At 36.7% G+C, this 20,867-nt stretch overlaps 1 protein-coding gene across 2 annotated transcripts in view; it reads right to left on the bottom strand.

Moving 5' to 3' along the window:
* Nucleotides 1-20,867, bottom strand: part of Itpr2 (inositol 1,4,5-trisphosphate receptor type 2) — a 481,279-nt gene that overhangs the window by 285,143 nt on the left and 175,269 nt on the right. For both annotated transcript variants that reach the window (XM_027934069.2, XM_071610047.1), the window contains 5 exons: nt 12,700-12,893; nt 9,213-9,342; nt 6,819-6,876; nt 4,481-4,646; nt 3,184-3,357 (listed from right to left, as the gene is read on the bottom strand). In XM_027934069.2, coding sequence (XP_027789870.1) covers nt 3,184-3,357; nt 4,481-4,646; nt 6,819-6,876; nt 9,213-9,342; nt 12,700-12,893 — 722 coding nt within the window. The remainder of the gene's footprint in view (nt 1-3,183; nt 3,358-4,480; nt 4,647-6,818; nt 6,877-9,212; nt 9,343-12,699; nt 12,894-20,867) is intronic.

The raw sequence follows: 20,867 nt of genomic DNA, 5'->3' as shown, positions 1-20,867 counted from the left end.
ACCGGTAATATTCTATTTCTTAAGCTATACATTAATTTCAATCACAGAAGTTTGTAGTTTAAGAAATGTATCACATATCCTATAAGGTATTGGATTTGATTACCCCTCCAAGTATCTTTTAACTCTAAGGTTTTATAATTCTATATTCACCATAGTAAATAGCACAATGTTTTTCCCATAAAAACAAATAATAATTATTATAAACACTAACTGAATGCTGACTTTGGTAGACACTGTTGGTTGCTACCCAACATCCTTTCTTACTCATACTTACTAGCAGATTCCAGTTTTTGTTCGTTTTTTGTTTTTGTTTTTCTGCATCCATTGTTCCCCTATGTAACTCAGCATGGGCATCAAGTGAGCAAGCCCTGTGCATGTGATGTGTGTCAGTTAATGCAGCTTCAGTGGAGAAGTATAAACAACATGAAAATATAAATAGTAGGGTAACATTAGTTACCAACAAGTCAAGAAGTAAGGCTCCAATTCCTTGCCTCAGGTTGTCACCCTGGGTTGCTGGGCTTAATTCTGAGGCTGATCTTTCTCCTGGTGGCGTTGTGGGAGCTACTGCCTAGACGTCACATCTGTGCATACCACTGTGAGGAACTATTTCTGGGTCTCCTGTTTAGGAACAAGGGAATCTTTCTCAGGTATTCCTCAATAGATTCTACCTCATAGCTTTTTGGCCAAAATATGGCCACATGTTTACCTCTAAACCAATGGACTGTAGGAGTAGTTTAGATTAAATATAAGATGTCCCTCAATCTATAGCATTTCAAGCTAAGTATCATTATTATGTCCATTTTATAGAGGATAAAAATGCAACTTAGATAATGAAAACAAATTGCTCAAAGTCACACATATACTAAGAGGCAAATTCTGGACTGCCTCATTCCAAATCTCCTGGTATCAATCACCTAAGCAAATCATCTCTATGCTGCATATTATTAACTGACACTCACTATTCATTCCCAGCCTGTGAGGTCCCCTGAACCAAAGACTAGTATCCCAAATCCCCTGCAGCTAGAATTCTACATTCTACCTTCTGCCAATGAGATAAACTCAGGTGGAACTTGAACGGCAGAAGGAAAAGTAAAGGTTATCTCCTTGGGACTATGAGAAAATTCCAGTAGACACGGGTGTTTCCCATGAACACCATGTTGTATTATCTTTCCACATGCTTTCAAAATGTGAGTCAGTGGTGGTGATTGCAGCAACAAAGGCAATAGCCAAAGCAGCTTCTTTACCTCTGACCCTTGCAATCTCTAATGCCAGGGCAACCTCCAAACTGTACTCCTCCAGTATTTAAGTCCTGGTATTAAATCACTTCCTCCTTAAAGTACCTAAAATTGTTACCTTTTCCTGAACTGATAAATCCTGAACTCAACAAATAAATACCAATTTCACTGACTCCTATTCATCTGACACCCCCAGAAAATGGGTTATATAACTTGTTGGTAACTAATGTCACCCTACTACTTATATAATGTAATGCTTTATCTTTAGGATTTCCTCAATCAAACCACTTGTTTCTCTTCTTTCTTTACATAAATACAAAATGTTTGTGAAACTTTTAAGAGGAGACCATGCATACACACTATGATAGAGGCTCTTTCTACCATCTTCCCTCAGTGTGTGGAAACTACAAGTAGTGATTAACATCTTCCATGTTAATGTAGAAGAGATTCTTCTCATCTTAGGATTTGTTTTATTATTGTTGTTGTTGTTGTTTTCAAAGTCCTACAAAAAATAAAATGTGTTTTCCTAAGGTTCATTTTTTTTAAGAATGGAATTTTTTGAAAAAGGAAGGAATGCATGTATTCCTATTCCCTAGAATACATGTAAAATATGTATTTTTCAAAAGAAAAAGATATTATAACTTTTGAAAGCATAATATATTCACAAGTATCATTAAATGAAATTTCAGAAAATGAAATTTCACACTAATGAACCTGGATCTTGTTATCAAAAAAGCTGGGTTCAAATTTCAGTTAAGTCACAGAGTTGACTGACATTAAGGAGGTTCTTGGTTCCTCTGAGCTTCAGTGTATTTAGCGTTAGGAATGTAATACTTATAACTGACTCCAAAGTTTGCTGAAACATTTAAAAAGAGATTCCATAGATAAAAATATTTATTCTAAAATGTGGAATGTAGCAAGTACTAAATAAATGTTAAGTCTTCTCTTATGTCTTAAATACATTATGGGAGAACTTTATTCTCCCACCATCCCAAATTGGTCATAAAATAAATATTCATGGAGTAGAAATTCTGCATTCTATGAACACATTACAAAAATCACAAGAAAAGTTTCTGAAAGATGAAGTAAAAAAATTTCTTATTGATAAGCGACAATTACCTGAGACAAGTAAGAAGTAGTAGCCTATCAATCCAACCCCCCTTTGAAACTAGTCAGCATTTTGATTATTTGAATTATCACCTGTTCTATTATCATTCTTCACCCCAAAATGACTTGAGTTCTCAAACAACAGCAAACCTGAGGCAGTTAAGCCTATCTAAATAGCTTATATTCCTGCAGATTAAAAAGCAACGAAATAAAACATTTGACAGGCACTTAAGAAACTTTATGGATTATCAATTGTGATGGTCTGCTGTTATTTAAGCATTACCACTAACACTGTGCAAAAAGAATATATTGTCCTATGTATTAGTAAAATGGGAAAAGAACAACTCATTAAACCCACTAAAGACTAAAACAGAAGACTCAAGATCAACACCTTAGTTCACTCTTTAGCTCAAGCATAAATTCTTGGTATTTTTGTGTTGACAATAAAGCATATCGTCCTTCTATTTAGATATTTTTATATATTATATAAGGACAGAATGAAAGAAATGATTTGTAGGTTGGTGAAAAGCAGGCACTTTGAATAGTGACAACAAAAATTCCCCTCTCCATAGGCCTGTTATGGTCATGATTCTTGAATTATATGATATAGTGAAAATGAGACAGAGTAAAAAATTACACAGATGAGGTCATAGGTAGTAGCAATTGACAAGAATCAAAGGGCAGGTGTGTGGAGTTCGTTGACATAGGGGAAATTTTATATTCTGAAGCTCAGACAAAAGTTGTCTTACAAACAATTTTGATTATAAAGCATGTGGCTACATACATATCTGACTTAAAAGATACTGCTTGGATTAGTTCAAAGTAGAACTTGGAAACCAACCTCATTTGGTTCTTCGCCACCTTTGACTTGACTTTCACCTATCTCTCCATTCTCATAGCTGCCGCTCTTCTCCACCCATAACTCAGATTTTTCTACAGTCAGTCGAAGTTGGTCCAGATCTGCCTTGATTTGCTTGTAGTTATCTACATCTTGATTGGATACCAGCAGTTGCACCTGAAAACATCAGAATGTTAAACTTTAGAACATTTTTACAACTCTCTTTATTCCTATATCTTTTATGCCTAAACTCTGAGTCTTAAAATATATCTTATGTAGAGTTTGATATTTCTAGAACATTTGTGAATATTTTAGATGTATATTGACCATGAAAACTTACCTGGATATAACCAATATATTGACATGTTATAAAAAATTTTATTTTATTTTTTACAAAAATGTGCCTTAGCTAAACTTTGCAAAGTTGGTGAAAAGTAATTTAACATAAAAAGAATTAACATAATTTCACTGTTGAGATCAATTTTTCTGAGACTATTTAAAAATAGGTAGAAACATTTTTAAAAAGTGGCAGAAAAAATATAGAGATCTAATCTAAGCTTAATAATCTAATTTTTTATTTTATTATAATTTCTAAGGATTATGACATACACATATATGCAAAATTATATGTATTTACATACATATAATTCTATATGACTACCTTTTAGTCAATTTCATATTCTTTAGCACATTCTGAGAAAACTTCCTAATAAAGATCAATGCCTTATTAAATAAAATAAATATTAGTGACATATACATAAACCTTTAGGTATGACTAATAATCTCAAAACTGATGTCTTATTCAAAGATCAAAGAGAAAGATTAATTCCATAACAATTCCTTTTCTTTTTTTTTTCAGAGTCACAGTATTTATTTCAGAGCTACTACTTGTCCTTCCCAATATATCAGTAAAATTTGGGGTCAAAATAATAACAAAGGTAACAAAATTCCTAACGTATTATCTTCCAGTGCCTTCTTAAACCTTAGTGCCTGTCACTCATATTAAAGACATTATCTGAAAATCTCTTGTGAGGAACTCTTGACGTAGACAAGACCATCTGTATCTTTAAAAATATAAAGCATCTCCAGCAAAAGCCACGCAGTCTCGTTAATTCTACAACCATGAAATCAGGGTGGGTGACATTTTCAAAGTTTCAGCTGTGGACCCCTCAATCTTACCTGTTTATTTCTTTTATTCCTTTTTGTTTTAAGGTGCCAGGATTGAATTCAGGAACTCAACGTATGGTATATACCTGGCAATTGCCCTACCACGGAGATACATTTCTGTCAACAAGCTCACCTGTTTAAATGCCTGTAAAACTTCCGCTCTCTGGCTGAAGTGCTTGAAGAGTAGCTGCAGGGCTCCTGACAGCAAAGGAGCATAGTCGTGCATGATCAGATGAATGAGGACCCGTAAAAATGTCCTGCCTCCTTCATCGTCAAGTTGCACTGGATTTTTTTCCTTTCTATAAAAACAAAAACAATATTAAAATAACATATTTACATAACATCTTATATTAAAGTGATTAAACTTGTATCTATGTTTTCAGAGTTAAATGACTTGTTTTCCCAAATTAGGAAGCGAATGGGAAGATCCCCTCATATAATTGATGAGAAAACAATTACAAAGAAAACCCTGTATTTGTCCTTAAAAGTAGGGGTTACTAGCCATCCTAGTTTGTCCAAGACTGAGGAGGTTCCTAGGCAAAACCAGGATGAGCTGGCCACCTAGGCATAGAGGAAAGACAGGCATCTGAACACATTCAGAGTATTTATGGAGAATATCTACCAATGATTGATTTTTCCCCAGAGCCTAAGAGATCCCTACATGACAGGTGGGGAGGGGCTAGAGAAGGGAAGGCCACATGTACAAGACCATCACAAGAGCAGCTCTGTGTTTGGTATAATGGGGCTCTGAATAAGACTCTAGTGGAGTAAAAGGCCGATCTACAGTCATGTGCTGTTTAATAATGGGGCTACACTCTGAGAAATGTATCATTAGGTGATTCCATCACCATGTGAACATTATAGAGTATACTTGTGCCTACTATGCACCTATAATATGAAGTGTGTGTGTGTGTGTGGGGGGGGGGGGTTCTATTGCTTTTACAGCCATGATAAACAAAAAACACACAAGATTAAATTAAACCAGGTACAGTGGTATATGTCTGTAATCCCAGCAGCTTGGGAGGCTGAGGCAGGAGGATCATGAGTTCCAAGTCAGCCTCAGCAATTTAGCCGAGGCGCTAAGCAACTCAGTGAGACCTTGTCTCTAAAAAAATACAAAATAGGGCTGGAGATGTGGCTCAGTGGTCGAGTTTAATCACTGGTACTCCTCCCCCAAAAGAAGATTAAATTAAGCACAAGAGAAAAAAATGATACAAACAAGAGACAAGATAATGAGGGTGCTGGTGGTATAACAGAGCATATAGAAACCATTTTTAGTGAATAGGAATACATTCTAAAATCATAATAAAAAGTATCATATAGCAAATGTATAAACCAGCAACATAGCATTTACTATCATTATCAGGTATTTACATGTCAGGTACAAAATCATATGTCGCATATTTCAATACAACTAGCAGCACAGGAGGTTCTAGACAGCATCACCACAAACACATGAGCACTGCACTATCCTCCACCAACACGATGGCTGCAGTGTGACTGGGCCACAGGAATCTTCCAGCTCCATTACAATTTTATAAAACCACTACTGTGTATGTGGCTGTCTTTGACCAAAACACCATGAGCATCACATGACTGGATTTTTAAGGTGAAATCACACACTGGTTAAGTCTTTCTTCCCAAGAATTATGAATAAGAAAACATTTCAATAGAAAAACAAGCAAAAGCTGATAACTGTGACATGAAAACAAATCTAAATCAAATGTTCACTAGAGATAAAAATCTCTCTCCCCTTAATTTTTGTTTTTGTTTCTAACAACAACAAAAGCAACAAAAAGCTTAGTGAAGACTCTTTTTTTTTTAGGTTCTTATGTCAACTCTGTAATAAAAATGAATGTTAGAATCTCAATAATTTTAGCTTCTTTTACTTTTTGTTTTGGTTGCTATTAATTTCATTTCTGAAAAAAGAAACTCTTCAAAACAATAAAGGGAAGAGTGCCCAAAACAAAGGAGGGTAGTCAGGCCAAACGCATACTGTTTTCTTTAATTATGGATATTTCCAATTAGCAGAAAATAGTTTTATTGTTAACATATCAAGTTAATGATAACATTAAAAGAAGTTACTTTCTTGCCTGGAATGCGTGAGATTCAGGGAAATAATGTTTTACAACACGCAGTGATATTTACATCAGGGGAGCTAAAGGGCATTCTTGTGCTGTCATTATTTAAGGAAAGAAAAGCAAAGACTTCAGGGAAAAGTTCAATACACTGATCTCATCTCTTTTTTCTTTTCTTTTCTTTTTTTTTTTTTTTACTTGACTTAAAGGAGAACTATGCTTTCTCCTCTAGAGTATATTAGCTGCTTCATTTCTGGCAGAAATTTATGTTAACAACAACAGAAGATCTAAAAATAAATACGTATAGGGAGGTGAACAACAAAATGTTATTGATAAAATTCCAGGTAAAATCTTACTCACAAGTAAAATAAAGACACTTGAGTGTTACTATACCTTCCAGCAAACATAGTTTCTGCCTGAGCTGCAATTTCATCTATATCAGGAACAATAGCTGCAAAGATAGATGGTAAAATCTTTATCTTATCCCAATCAGGAGCCACCATATTCATAGTAATACTAATTTACCTGAACTTATTTTTGCCTTCCTTTATTTAGGCCACCAAAGATCAACTAATAGTTTAAAAATTAAAATATAGCCTTGCGGAGACATTAATGTTTTAACTGAAGTTTCCATTTACTTATTTATTTTAGTGTTGGGTATTGAATCCAGGGCCTCATGCATACTAAGTTTCCATTTTTGTTAATGCAAGCTATGTTTTAAACTAATGTGTTACTGTAGTCAAAGATATGTATATTTGTTTGTTATGCGGTACTACAGATTGAACCAGGGGCACTCCACCATTGACCTACATCCCCAGCCCTTTTTTTTCCCTTCAGATAAAGTCTCATCAAGTTGCCAAGGCTGGTCTCAAACTTGCAATCTTCCTGCCTCAGGCTCCTAAGTAGCTGAGATTATAGGTGTGTGTCACTGTGCCTGGCTAGTCAAAAATACATTTGAAGATCAGAAAACACCATTTACAAAGGTGCCTCTTATCTATATGATCATTATCATACACACACACACACAGAGTTCACATATACCTACACATATGAATATACAAATACATATGAACATACATATATACATACATATAATTTAAATAGGTAATGACATGGAAGGATAATCTTTCAAAGACTCAAAATGTACATATGAGTCTTATTATTGTACATTTCCAAACAACATGATGTTTTTACCTAAGCTTACTAACTTCTAAAATTCCATCTTTTTTCTTGTGGACGGGGTGTTTTTTCTCTTGGCAAACCAATCATGGTTCCTAGTAAGGAGTTCCTAGTGTTCCCCACGACTAACATTTTGAAGACACTTTTATTAAGGTAACATGTTTAAGTGATAACTACACAGTTCATTTACTCACCTCCAAAGCATAAAAAGAAAAGAGAGTAACATATGGAAAAGCAGTTCTTCCATACTAAGTTTCCATTCCAATCTGTAAGGCATCGCTTACAGATTCACATGAGGAAAGCAGTCAGGCCAATCAGAGACAAAAGGTTTTCTGGGTGCCCCTAGACCTTCCCTCTGGTGCTTTACTGACACTTAGAGCTCATGTTTCCCGAAGCCTGGCTTCTGGGAGCCAATAATTGTTATGCTTCTGTCAATGCAACCGCCAGCAGGACTTTCTGGTTCTGCCTTCACGTTCCTGGAAACAGCCCTTTGGGGTTCTACACTTCTGAGAAGCCGAAAAAGAGCGGTGCTGCAAAGGTGCCAGAAGTGACTTCTCCCAGGCAAGCCCATCTCCAACCGCAGGGCCTTGCTGCCTTGGGAATCTGCTGATGTCAGACACAGACAGCAGGACATCGGCCTAGTATCCATTTTATCTGCACACTTGCAATCGCTGCATCATTTCTGTCAAGCTGATTGACAGACAAAGAGGAGGAAGTCCCTAACGTTGTCACAGTGGTTATAGTTTGAAGAAAGTTTCATATCTGTGTGCAAATCCTATCCTCAGAAAAAGAATTCTGTTCACTAGCTAACTACTTCATAAGACGTAGCTTCTAGCCTGCCATGACCAGCCTGACCTATGTGGGAAAATGCTAATTTAATTTCTTAGGTATCATTAAGTCCTTTGTATAGTCACAAACTTTTTTAAACCATTTTGGTGTTTCATTGTTATGCGCCAACTCTCAGAAACAGAGTGGCTTCATTCTTTCACTTTTTAAAAATGTGAAAACTGAAATATAACTCCAGTTTATAACTGTGCAAAGTTAAAACCACACAAAGTCAAACTAACAAACACTCTCAGAACTTTGAGGAATGCCAATCTTTATTGTTGAGTCAGGTGATGGCTTCCTCACAAAACACCTTTTCTTCTGAAAGCCCTGTTACACTCTGCTCCTGATCCAGGCAGAAAAATGTCTCTTAGATTTTCATCAAAAAAACACAATGCTTAAGATACAGGTTAGCACTGAAGAGACATGGTGGGGGTAAGGGCTGGGGGTCCTTCTTCCACAACTTTCAGGACCTTTAGCAAGTAATTTACCCCCTCTACCCTGGGTTTGCAGATCAGTACCATGGCACAAGAAATAATACCTCTCCCTCATGGAGTTGTAAGAGTTACAAAGGACAAGCATTCATGGGATTTAGTGTCAATTAACACCAAATATGCTCCCCACCATTTAGGCAAGTTATTTAATGTTCTGTCTTGATCCTTTCATGTTATTAGTGGAGACCATGTCTACATTTCCTTTAATAGAAATACCATGATGTTTTAAAATATGAAAGTTGCCTTTAAGTTCTTATGAAAACAATAAATACTGTCACAGAAAACCTACCTGAGGGTAGTAAGGTATCTGGAGAGCCATTGGCAGATGTCTCAGCATTGTCATTGTTCTCCCCGAACTCCTTTTTATATATCGACAACATATATGAGATCCTATAATCTAGTCTGACACTCAGGATAAACTACAAGAAACATGCAAAACAGCATTTTCAATTAATTAGCACAGTGTTGAAAAAAGCAATTCATTACATGGCACCAAGAGCAACACAGCCACCAACCTTTCAAGTGAACTATTCAGAAACTTGGTGAACTTAACATTCCGTCATCCACATGTTTATCAATGTTAAGACTAAGGGAAAAGATACATTTCTATAAGCCAGTGTTAGTCAAATCCCACAGCAATTTTTGGAAACAAGGAAGACTGACACCCTACAATTGGTCTCTGAATAGTCCAGGTAGGTATCTTGTGGGTCTGGATGAAGAAGTAATGTTGTAATTCCACAGAGCACTTTGCAGCATTTTCATTGGCTCAGAGGAGAATGCTTGAGCTATGGCCTTCATTCTTGCACAGAAAGGCTGGGCTTTCAGCTACAGTAGAGCTGATTCTACAATGAGCCCTGGAGTTGGGGCCATAAAGGGACAACTGAAATCATGGTACCTATGTGCTGTGGGTTTTCCATTGGTATTTGTGTTTCCGTAGGCTGACTTTGCTAGAGTTATTGTTCCCATTAACAAAAACTAAGAACTAAGGCTTCAGTCATGTCATGGAGAATTCAATCACTTGAAGCCCACGGATAACCAGAAGCTGGTAACCAAGTTGGGAAAACAAATTATAGCACTGTTTACATGAATAGGAAATGACTGAGTGCTGAACCATGTGGCAGGGATGCTATGGAGATCCGAGAAGGATAAATCAGGATGCAACAGATTAGAGGAGTGGTTTTCATGGTTGCCTTCCATCCCAGTCTGCCTGAGGTAGGCCCTTTACTTTCTGTGTTTCAGCATAGTTAACAGTGCCCCCTAGATTCTCAAGAGTCTCATTTGGACAGTAAGCAATGCAGTCACCCAAGTTTTAGGAAAGCTGGCATTTCCTGGTGTCACTGAAGCTTATCACTCTCTCTGTGCCACCCTTGCACCACACCACACCTCCCTCCACCACATCCAGCCCCCTCCTCTCATTCTCCCTCAGACTCTGTTCCCTGAGCTCTTAAATGCTCCTCATTTGTTTAATGTCCATGTCGCCCTCCATAGTCTTCTTTTCTACCTCCTAATAAGCAGTTTATGAGATTGCCTCCAAGGTTCACTTTAAACCCTTTTTACATCATGTTTTCACTGGTTCCCCAATCCAAATCGAAATCAATCTACCTTCCACCCTCCACTCACCCACCCTTCCTCCTTCTCCTCTTATTTTTTTTCCTCCTCCTCCCTCCCTTCCTTCCTCCTTCACCTCTTCCTTCTCATCTTTCCCTCCCCACCCCCAGATGTTTATGCTCCTTCCAGGCAGGAAACACTCTTTGTAAGTCACACTCATTTAATTCACCAAACATTTGTTAAGCCAGGTACCGAGGAAGTGGCCAGGGATACAAAAATGGTACCAAGGACATAAGTCTACCTCGGAAGAGACTCTTTTATTAATATGCAGTGAGTGCTCACACAGTGGGTGAAGTGATTTTAGTTAATAAGGGCATTTTCAAAGCAGAAGACAGATCATGGGAAAGGGGAATAAGAAAGAGCTCTCAGATTTGATAACCTGGAGCAAGAGAGTAGGAAGAGAAGGTGGGCTGCAGGTGAACAAGGAATCTGAGGGGTTTTTTTTAAAGCTTATATAAAAAAAAGTAAGAAACAAATTAATTAAATGTGAAATATCCTTTCTCTTTTAATTGAAGATTAGTAATCCTAAATATAACCAAAATAAAACACTGAATTCTCTACTACATCAAATTATGAAAAACAAATAGAAGGTTCATGGACGAAAGGAACAAATAAAAACAAAGGCAGAGAAAGACCATATAGAAAAGGTGAGAGAAAGAATGAACTGAGAGAGAAATAAACAGACTGAAAAAGAAGGATACACTAAAAATGGGAAAAATAAGAATCCTGAGAGAGAAGAAGAGCTAGTAGAAAGCAGAAGATCTGCCAAGGAGTGTGGCTACAAAGAAATTCTTCAACAGAAGTTTCAAGAAAGAAACATGCTCAAGAACAGGATCAGTGAAACTGACCCCGACCCAGGGACCAGCAATCAGACTGAACAGAGGGTCAAGGAGAATTCATAAAGTGCCCAAAGAGGCAGCAAAAATGAATCAGCCCCTGACTGCTGTGCCTCAGAATCTCATTTCATCCTTTTTTACCTGTTAAGAATTTTTTTCTAATGCTCCTTTTCTCCAACTGTGGGCTAAAAGGAGGTCACATGTTTTAGAGGTCGTCCCATGAGCAGGATGATGTTAAGCTGGGGGCTCATTAGGTCCCTGGGTCAGGTGATGACTGCCTTTCTCAGCTTAAGAATAGGAAAACTCTAAGTGATTTTTCAGGGTCATGAACACAGGGTTGGGAGGCCTGCCAATGTGTCTCAGGATTCAGCCTTTGGAATTCCTGGAGGAACTGTGAAGCCTTTTATGATTATAAATCTAATTACTTTGAATGAAAAATGTACAGACCCTTCCAGGACTACTGACCCACTTCTGGTAGCTCAGTCTATGTTAAATTATGATGAAAGACTTAGTAAACTATATCCAGAATCGTAAGAGATTCTTGAAAACTCCAGCTTCCAGTCTCCAAATCTGGAATAAATGCTATAATTAAGGTATCATAAAACTGCTTTCCAAACTTAACAAAAAAGAAAAGTGCTAAGAATTTATAAGCTACTCTAATGGAAATTTATTCACTAAAATAATGCATGTGTAATAAGAGTTTATGTTGTTTAAATTCATAAAGTTAAGGTATTAGAGTAGGTTAACTTTTCAGGAAATAATTATTCCCTGTCCCCTAAAAACAAAAGCACAGAGAGAGATGGTTATTTATATAAATCACTAGAACCAATGATAACAATTTTTATTTGAGTTTCTTGCAACAACAATAAGTCTGGATATTTGGAATCATATGCTTGATTCAATTAAAAACAGGAAAATAATTGGAATTCAATCATTAACTCTACCTTGCATAAATACTTCCTAAATGAGGAAAAATTCAATCAGGATCAATATCAAATGAAAAAATATATATATTTTATATATATATATATATATATATATATATATATATATATATATAGATAGATAGATAGATATACACATACACACATGAAAGCAGTTTTAGCCAGCTCAAAGCACTCCGTAATTGCTGGATATTATCATTAGTATATTTAATAGAATAAATAAATAGAATTAATATGTTAAATAGCATCTGTGTAAGATGTCTTACCAGGCTTGTTCATAACTTTAAAAAATAAAATTAGATAAACAGCATTTCAGAATACTCACATAGCGACTGGGAACAAAAAGCTTAGTGAAATATAAGCAAAATGTGTCTGTCATGGGACGCACCTGTAAAATCTCGATGATCTTCAGCTTGGTGTCCATCACCGTCACGTCCTCATGCTCCGTGGGGCTCACCTGCTTAGTGGGGTGGATGCTGGGCTGCACATCAGGCACACTCACGGGAAAGATGGAGCCTCTGCTGAGCACCATCTGGGTCATCATCTCTCCCACCCCATGGATGGTCCTCATGACGTTGTTCCCTGGCACCAGAAAAGGCCACAGTCAACACATGTAATACCTGGAGCTATGCAGCAGTGATGCTCACTTGGTCACAACCAGGCCAAGAACCTGACAGGGCATTATGACACATAGGAAAGGAGCACGGGCTCTGCTCTGGCTCTGACTACACGGATGGAGTTCAGTGATTGCAGGTGCACTTCAAAATGGCACGATTTTTGAAGATCAAGTTTACTTTTCTCAGAAAATGCTTTCACGTGATTCACTGAAGGTAAATTGTTGGTACCCCTAATATCCAGGCTCTTCTGTAACACAGGAAGTCCTACCAACTGTCACACCAATAGGCCCTTTCACAATGACAAAAAAAAAACAAAAATTGTTGATTGTTAATGTCTATGACACAGTCAGTTTCAAACAGGGATACAAAGACTACAACCAAGTTCCCAGCAGAAAATAAATACATTTCTTTTCTCTTGTAAGAGCCTTAAGACATTCTGCCTCCTAAAAGTTGAAAAACCCAAGAGAAGGAGGGGCAGCAGAAAGTGCCTATAGTTCCAGCAACTTGAGAGGCTGAGGCCAGAGAATCCTGAAGCGCCCAGGAGTTTGAGGCCAGCCTGGGCAACACAGGTAGACCAAATCCCCACCCCACCCGACATGAACGAAATATGAAAAACCAAAATGAACAAAGAGCATATTCTTCTTTTCAAAACTAAGAAAAAAAAAAAAACCTGAACAAGCCCTCTATTTTCACTTGTCATAGAAGCCACTTTACTAAACAAAAAAGTAATGAACCCCTGCTGGCATTACTACAGATAATGCTTCTGATATATGGTTACCTGGTAAGAATTGGTTTTCATCATTCTTTTAGGGATTTGGAGATATAGCCTTATCCAGCTCAAACCGAAGCCACCAACCCCTTGGATCTCCACAAATATTGGACAGGTGACCTCAGAGAGCAAAAACCCTATGCATAGATCATGCCAAAACTAGCATTTTCTAAACAGGCCTCATATGAAAAGTTGGGAAGTTAGTTCACATGCACAGCCTACCAAGTACCTCACATTTCACTTCTCCCCAGGCCTCAGACCACCCTGTTTCTTTGTCCCATACCCTTCCCTAAACCTATCCTTGGGGAGGCAGGTTTGAGTCTGGGAGCTTCCTCTCATTTGTCTACCTCATGAATAAACTCTATTTTTTAAAACTCCAGTGACTGGCAACACTACTTGGTAGGCAGAATGGACCCAACTGATCACAGGATTGCATAAAAACTATTTAAATGCTCAATTGTGACATTCTGATTCTACACTGAGGTCAAGAAATTTTTATCTCTCTTGTAATATTTACAAAAAGCTTGTGAGTACATTTTAAGAAAAAAGAACATCTCATCTGGGGAAAGAGTCTGTACTCTCCAATACAATCCCCATCCCTTCATCTAATTTGAAAAAAAGACCATTTGAAATCCACAAAAAAACTAGTTGGAGGTATTTACAGAAATGAGTTAGTGACAAACATGATGGCCTCCACTGAAGATCACTGTTTTCTGTGTTTCCTCCTGAGTTTGGCGATTTATTCATTTGTCCATCAATAAAACTGCATGATTTGCACTATGCCCCTACTGCCTATGCTGACCACAAACAGCTGGGTCAAAGGTTCCTCCTGTCACTCCCACGATTTATGCTCTCCAGCCTGGCTGTTGTACCTCACTTCTAAGTTCCTACAACAAGCAACAAGAATTCAAAAGAATGGTTGTCTACTTTTCTTTCCAAACAGTGGTCTTTGCTTCGTGGGTGTTCATGGAACTCTGCCTGAAGCCAAAGCCTAAGAATCTGGCAAAAGAATTTTCCCTTCCCTAAGTGTCAAGGGGTGTAAACCAAGAGAAAGGCAAATGGAAATGAGGGGTGATGAGATAAAACTCTCAGCTCTAAAGGAAGAATACAAACTCCAGGGATGCTTAAATGATCAAAGGACAAATAATTAAAAAAAGATGTTTAAAAGATGACAAGAGAATCTGAATAATCCAAACCACTATTACCACTCATAACTACTATTATTTGTACATTGTGTAAAGATGATATGCTTTTTAAAACACACTGTCTTATCTATATGTGAAATCAGTACAAGTAAGAGGTCAGTGCACCAATTGTACTTTTGAATACACAAAAAAGTAGTGTTTTTCTCTTAAGTGGCGTATGATAGGAAGAAATTAATTTAGGTTTTCTCCTTGAAGGTCTGGGACCAGTATTATGTTGCTACTTTCAAAAGTCAAAAAAGAAGAGGAAAAAAAATACATAAAGGAAATTTCCAAATTGGACAAAGTTGAGACAGTTCACTATTTTCTATCAGAATAGCCTGAGAGTCTCCTTTTCTGTGGTTCCCAATCACAGCAAGTGAGTATTTCCAAATCTCCCACACTGTTTGCCACGTGGATTGCAAGGATGCACCTCTGGTTACTGGCAATAGTTTGGGTTTGGGTTTGAAGTCCAACCAGTACATTCATTCAAGTCTTGATCCGAGTATATATGAGTGTTTGCCTCCAAAGATGATTTCTCACCACTGACAGAGAACAGGCTCCCTTGTTATTCTTAACCCTGAAACACACAGAAATCCTTGGCACCCACAGTGTCTCAGTCTTATTTAGATTTGCATGGAAAATAATCATTTAATCCAAATGATTATAATAAAGACAGTTAGACCAGACAATTCTTTACCCAAATATAGAACCCATCACCAAGAAATTAAAATCCAGAGGCCGGAACCATATTAATATATAACATATGTTGTCAGTGAAATGGGAGGGTTCATTCCAGTGGTACCACATCCTCGCATGCCTGTGGCACGTGGTTGCCACAAAATTCTCCTGACATTTCCATGTACGGCCAACTCAGGAGTCTTAAGTGAAAGGATGCTGTATTTTCTGGGTTTGCTTGGAGGTGATGAGAAGTGCTGTGATTCTGAACTATTGCAGCTTGAAAAACATAAGTCAAACACTGCATGAATCACAAGCATGCAAGTCTTCCTGGTATCTGTTTTTCCACAGAAAAAAAATTTCTAAGTCTAGACTGTCGAGATAAATCAGAGGTGATCAGTCCCCAACATTACAAAAGAGAAGTCATATTATTTCTCTTCTCAACCATAATTAGTTAATATTGACTTAAATATTTCGGTTAAAAGGCTCCTAACAACAGAAATTCTCTGAACAATCTAATCCCTAGGAATTCAGTTCTTCTATAATTTTTGTATATTAACCCAGTAGCCAGATTTGGGATATATGTAAAAAAAGCAAGTTGAGATAATCTGAAAACCTGGAAGTTGTTTCTGTTGAGTTAAAAGCAAGAAGGAAGGAATTGCTTAGGAGAAAAGGCAGATGGACTTTTTATGTTTTTTCATTATATAATTAGATACATATTTTTACTAATCCTAATTCCCTCAAAAGAAAAAGCCAAAAATGAGACAGGTTTAGTAAATCCACACTGGGAATGGTGATGGAATCATCTGAGAATATATTGTTTTGTTCCTTTGATTGTTCCAGTGATCCAAGTTTCCATTACCCATTTCAGAAAAGTGAAAAGCAATGAGGTATGTATACGACACTGAAGCTGCTGCATGGACCAACATTTAAATTTGCCTTATTCAGAAGTTACTGTGGGGAATCACTACTGGGTTCAACAATCATTTGCAATTATATGGATTTATAGAAGCATAAGAGATTTAACAGAATCTTGACTGAAATTTACCTATGGTAGTTTATTTGAAGTCATCTTTACGCATTATCTCTTCCCATTAGAAACACTTTTCTCTTCTGAACACATAAGAATAGAAATGATAATTTGAATTTTCTTGTTTTTCAGATTTCAAATAGACATTACTATAACATTTTCAGGATTTATAAGAGATAATAGACATCTGATTAGAAGTATTCTTTGAATAATTGTTCACACAATTTAATTGTTCTATGACTAAAGTCAGCTCAGTGTTTTATAATGATTTAGAAGCCAAAATGGATAATACAAAAACAATTCTTATTTTCCTTGAAACATATTTTTACAGCTGGATTTGCATAAATGCATCTGCTCTTATAATAATTCACTTGAAACAGAATGACACTAAGCCAGGAAACCGTGGCTCAGAAGGTCTTCCTGGTTCCAGCCTAGCCCAGCAGTAACTCACAAACCTCAGCGAGAAAATGCCTACGCCCTCTAGAATGAGAGTAGTTTTCTGTTTCAATCATTTTCTAGAGCAGTGCTTCCTCTCCATGGCTGAAGGTTTCGGTTATAAAAGGTCAATTCTGTATGCCAAGAAAACAAAAATATTCACATGAAATCAAAGCCTTAATTAAGGTACTGGCATAAGCAGAGCAACAGGTAATATGGTACCAACCTGGCTTCAAGATTTGAAGCCCTGAGAAGACCATCAGATGACTAGCCCTCCAAGCTTCAAGTGATCACAGTATTTCAGAGAGCTACATAATTTATTCCACACAGGGCTTTACCCCACACGCTGAACCTCAATAGGCTCACTGTTCCTCTGCCTGGATTCTCTCACCCAGATGGTTACATGGCTTTCTCTATTGCTCCTTTTTGATTTATGATGCAATGTCACCTCCTCAGCTAGACCTCTTCTAACCACCCTCATAAAGAAGCATTGCCATCAATGTCAATCCACGCACCAAGTGACATTTCAGCCACAGCATTATAACCATCTCACATCCTATGATACATCTGATTATATGTATATTGTGTTCTCTCCCCCCAACAAAAGGAACAGGAGGAGAGAGGCGCCCCATGAAGGCAGGGATCCTGCCTGGCTTACTGTTCTGTTGCTATCCAGAGTAATGCCTGATGTATAGCAGGCATTGAATAAATGTTCATTCAATAAATGAAGGAATGAAAGAAAAAAAAGCTGGATAAATAAACGAACTATTAAGAATGAGAATTACTTTTTTAGAAGCCTTGTATAAAAAATTGGCTTTCATTACATTAAAAGTATTCCATCTTTCATCAAGATGAGTTCTTGCTTATTTTCTTTTATACTTCTCTAAATTTTTGCAAAAAGAATATATAATTATGTGCTTCTTAAAAATCAATTTATTAAAAGGAAAAAAATTAATTAAATAGATACCACTGAGATAAAGGGAAATAATGGAACTTGCCTAGTTGAGGGAATATCATATACCCTGTATTTTGTTGGGTCACAGGACAAGCATCCCTTTGCCTCAACTAATCCTCACAGGGTCCCCCTCACCCCATCCCACTTTACATAGCCAGAAAGTGGCAGAGTCTTAAATACATGCCAACTGATGTGAACATGACTCTTTTTGGCCCATACCATATTGCTTCATTAACAAGGTCCCAAAGAGTTTATGTTAGAACTCAGAAAGCCCAGAAAGACAAGATTCCAATTAAAACTGCACTAAGAATGTGGAACTGCTGTTTGCTTCTAATCATGTAATGAATTTGCTCACATTATTCTCAAGTTATCTAACCCAACCAGCTTTTATTACACATGTTGAGCCACACATTACTAGCAGCTTTTTGTTTATATTACAAGGCAAGCTTTGTTCAGAAAGTATTCATAAAGCAACAAATTTTTCTCTGACTCTGTAACAGGGACATCCAGGGTGTGCAGACATAAGAGAAGCAGAAGAATTTACAATATGGTTGGAAAATCTAAAACATGTCCACAAAAATAAAATTAAGACCAAGTACGAGGCAGATGGCATGGTAATAGCATAGCATGGGTAGTACACAGATGGCTTGGGATGTTTTCATTAGGAGACATCAGCTAAAGATGCAGGGAGGAAGTGGAGGACAGCTTCACTGAAGATACAGAATTTAGAACTAGGTTTGGGATGAAGTGAAGATTTTGATTAGAAAAAGCATGATTTTTGTCAAATCTTTGTTCAGAATGTCGAACCTAATAAAATATGTTCTGGCTTCTTATAAAAATAGAATTTTATAACATGTACAAGAGGGCATGAAGAATAAAAAGTACCATATAATGTAAGGGATTACTTTAAAAGGGGAAGTGCAGGACATGAGCATGCTTTGACTTCACCTCTGAAAAACAACTCTTCTCATTTAATTAGCTTCCAATATAGTCGTCAGCACCTTACTAATGAATACGTGATCCTACCATGTAATCACAGCTCATAATCTCTTGTGATACAGCATGACTGACACACAATATTGCCTCTAAAACGAGAGGTCCTCTAGAAAAGTGATTTATAAAGAACACTTAATAGACATAACAGATAATATGACACCTAATTTTCTTCATTCTAAATAAACACTCACTGAATACAGCATTTTGGTAGATTATTCCAAGAGCTTAGAAATAGAACAAACCCAATAACTAACCAAAAACATCTAAAATAAACTAACACTATTATCTGCCCTTTTTTTTCAAATATCAAGAAGACTACTTGAAAGAAAATTATTTCCCATCCCACACACTAAAGAAGTGCTATTCAAAGGGTGAATTGAAAAAGCAATTCATACAAAATAGTGGTTGAGTTCTGCATTTTACTTTGGATTGCATCAGTCAGATACCAACAAAGTCATTTCAATATTCTGAACCTCAAGATTTTAATTTACAAAACTGATCTTTAAATCTTAATAGCTGATAATGAGAAATAAATGAATTTCTTTACCATTTTTATGACTGAGATGATTTACTTAAAATGAAATGCACAGATCTTTAAATGCAAGGTTTGCGCAGTTCTCACAAAGGCACATGAACACATAAACTACAAGTCATGTAAATACAGAAAATTTTCATTATCTCAGAAAGCTCCTTCATGCCCCTTCAGTTAATTTCCCAACATTCCTCCCACCCCCTCCACCCAGAGCATTTCTGGTTTCTCACAACAAAAACTCATACATTGGTTAATGTGGTATTTCATACGTATGGTTTCAGTTAGTGATTATAGGTAAAAAGTTATAATTAATGAACAAATGTTAAAGGATAGAAGGCCCTCTAGTTTTTGCTGCTTTGCTCTTCTTTGACCAGATCAGTACAGAAGCTCCCAAAAAAAAATCTGAAAAAAGACAGTACTCAGCACATCTTAGCAATACATGCACTAGAAAGCTTATAGTGGCACAATTCACAATAGCCAAATTATGAAACGAGCCCAGATGCCCATCAGTAGATGAGGAAATCAAGAAAATGTGATACACACACACACACACACACACACACACACACACTATGGAGTTTTACTCAGCCATCAAGAAGAATGAAATAATGGCATTTGCCAGTAAATGGATAGAAATGGAGAAAATTGTACTAAGTGAGATAAGTCACACTCAGAAAATCAAGGGTTGAATGTATTCCATCCGGAAGCTAGACAAAAATAAGGGGAAAAAGGCAGTGGGGGATCAGATAGATAGAGATATAAGGAAGATCAGTGGAGTAGAAGTAGGAGATAAGAGGGAGGAAGGAAGGAAGGGAAAGGAAAAGAAATACAGAATGAATCTAACAAAATCATGTTACATACATATATAAATATATCAAAGGAATTGCACCTGTGTGTTTATATTAAAAAATACAGATCAAAAATAAAGAAAGAAAGACAAAGAAGAAGATGAGTAGAGGAGGGAGAAAAAGGGGAGGGAGGAGAGGAGAAAAGGAGGGCAATAAGGATTGAAGTCAAATTCCTTTTTGTATAATTTTATCAAAAAGAATCTAAATGCTGTATCTAATTATAATGCTCTAATTAGAAAAAACAGTACTGAATCCTGTATATACTGTTTTTTCCTATACATAACTATGATAAAGTATAATTTATAAATTAGGCACAGTAAGATAGTAACCATAATAACTAGTAAGAAAAACAATAGCAGTATACTATAATAAAAATTATTCAAAACTTATGAATCATTTACTCCCAAAATTTTCCATTTAATATTTTCAGACTGCGGGTGACCACAGGTAACTGAAGAAACAAAAAGGAAAACTGCAGATAAGAAGGGACCACCGTATTTTTGTCAGTGACTTGG

Source organism: Marmota flaviventris, chromosome 3 (genome assembly GCF_047511675.1).
Source record: "Marmota flaviventris isolate mMarFla1 chromosome 3, mMarFla1.hap1, whole genome shotgun sequence".
Classification (NCBI taxonomy): Eukaryota; Metazoa; Chordata; class Mammalia; order Rodentia; family Sciuridae; genus Marmota; species Marmota flaviventris.
Note: the sequence above shows the minus strand (reverse complement) of the source record. Positions and strands in the feature narration are given on the sequence as shown.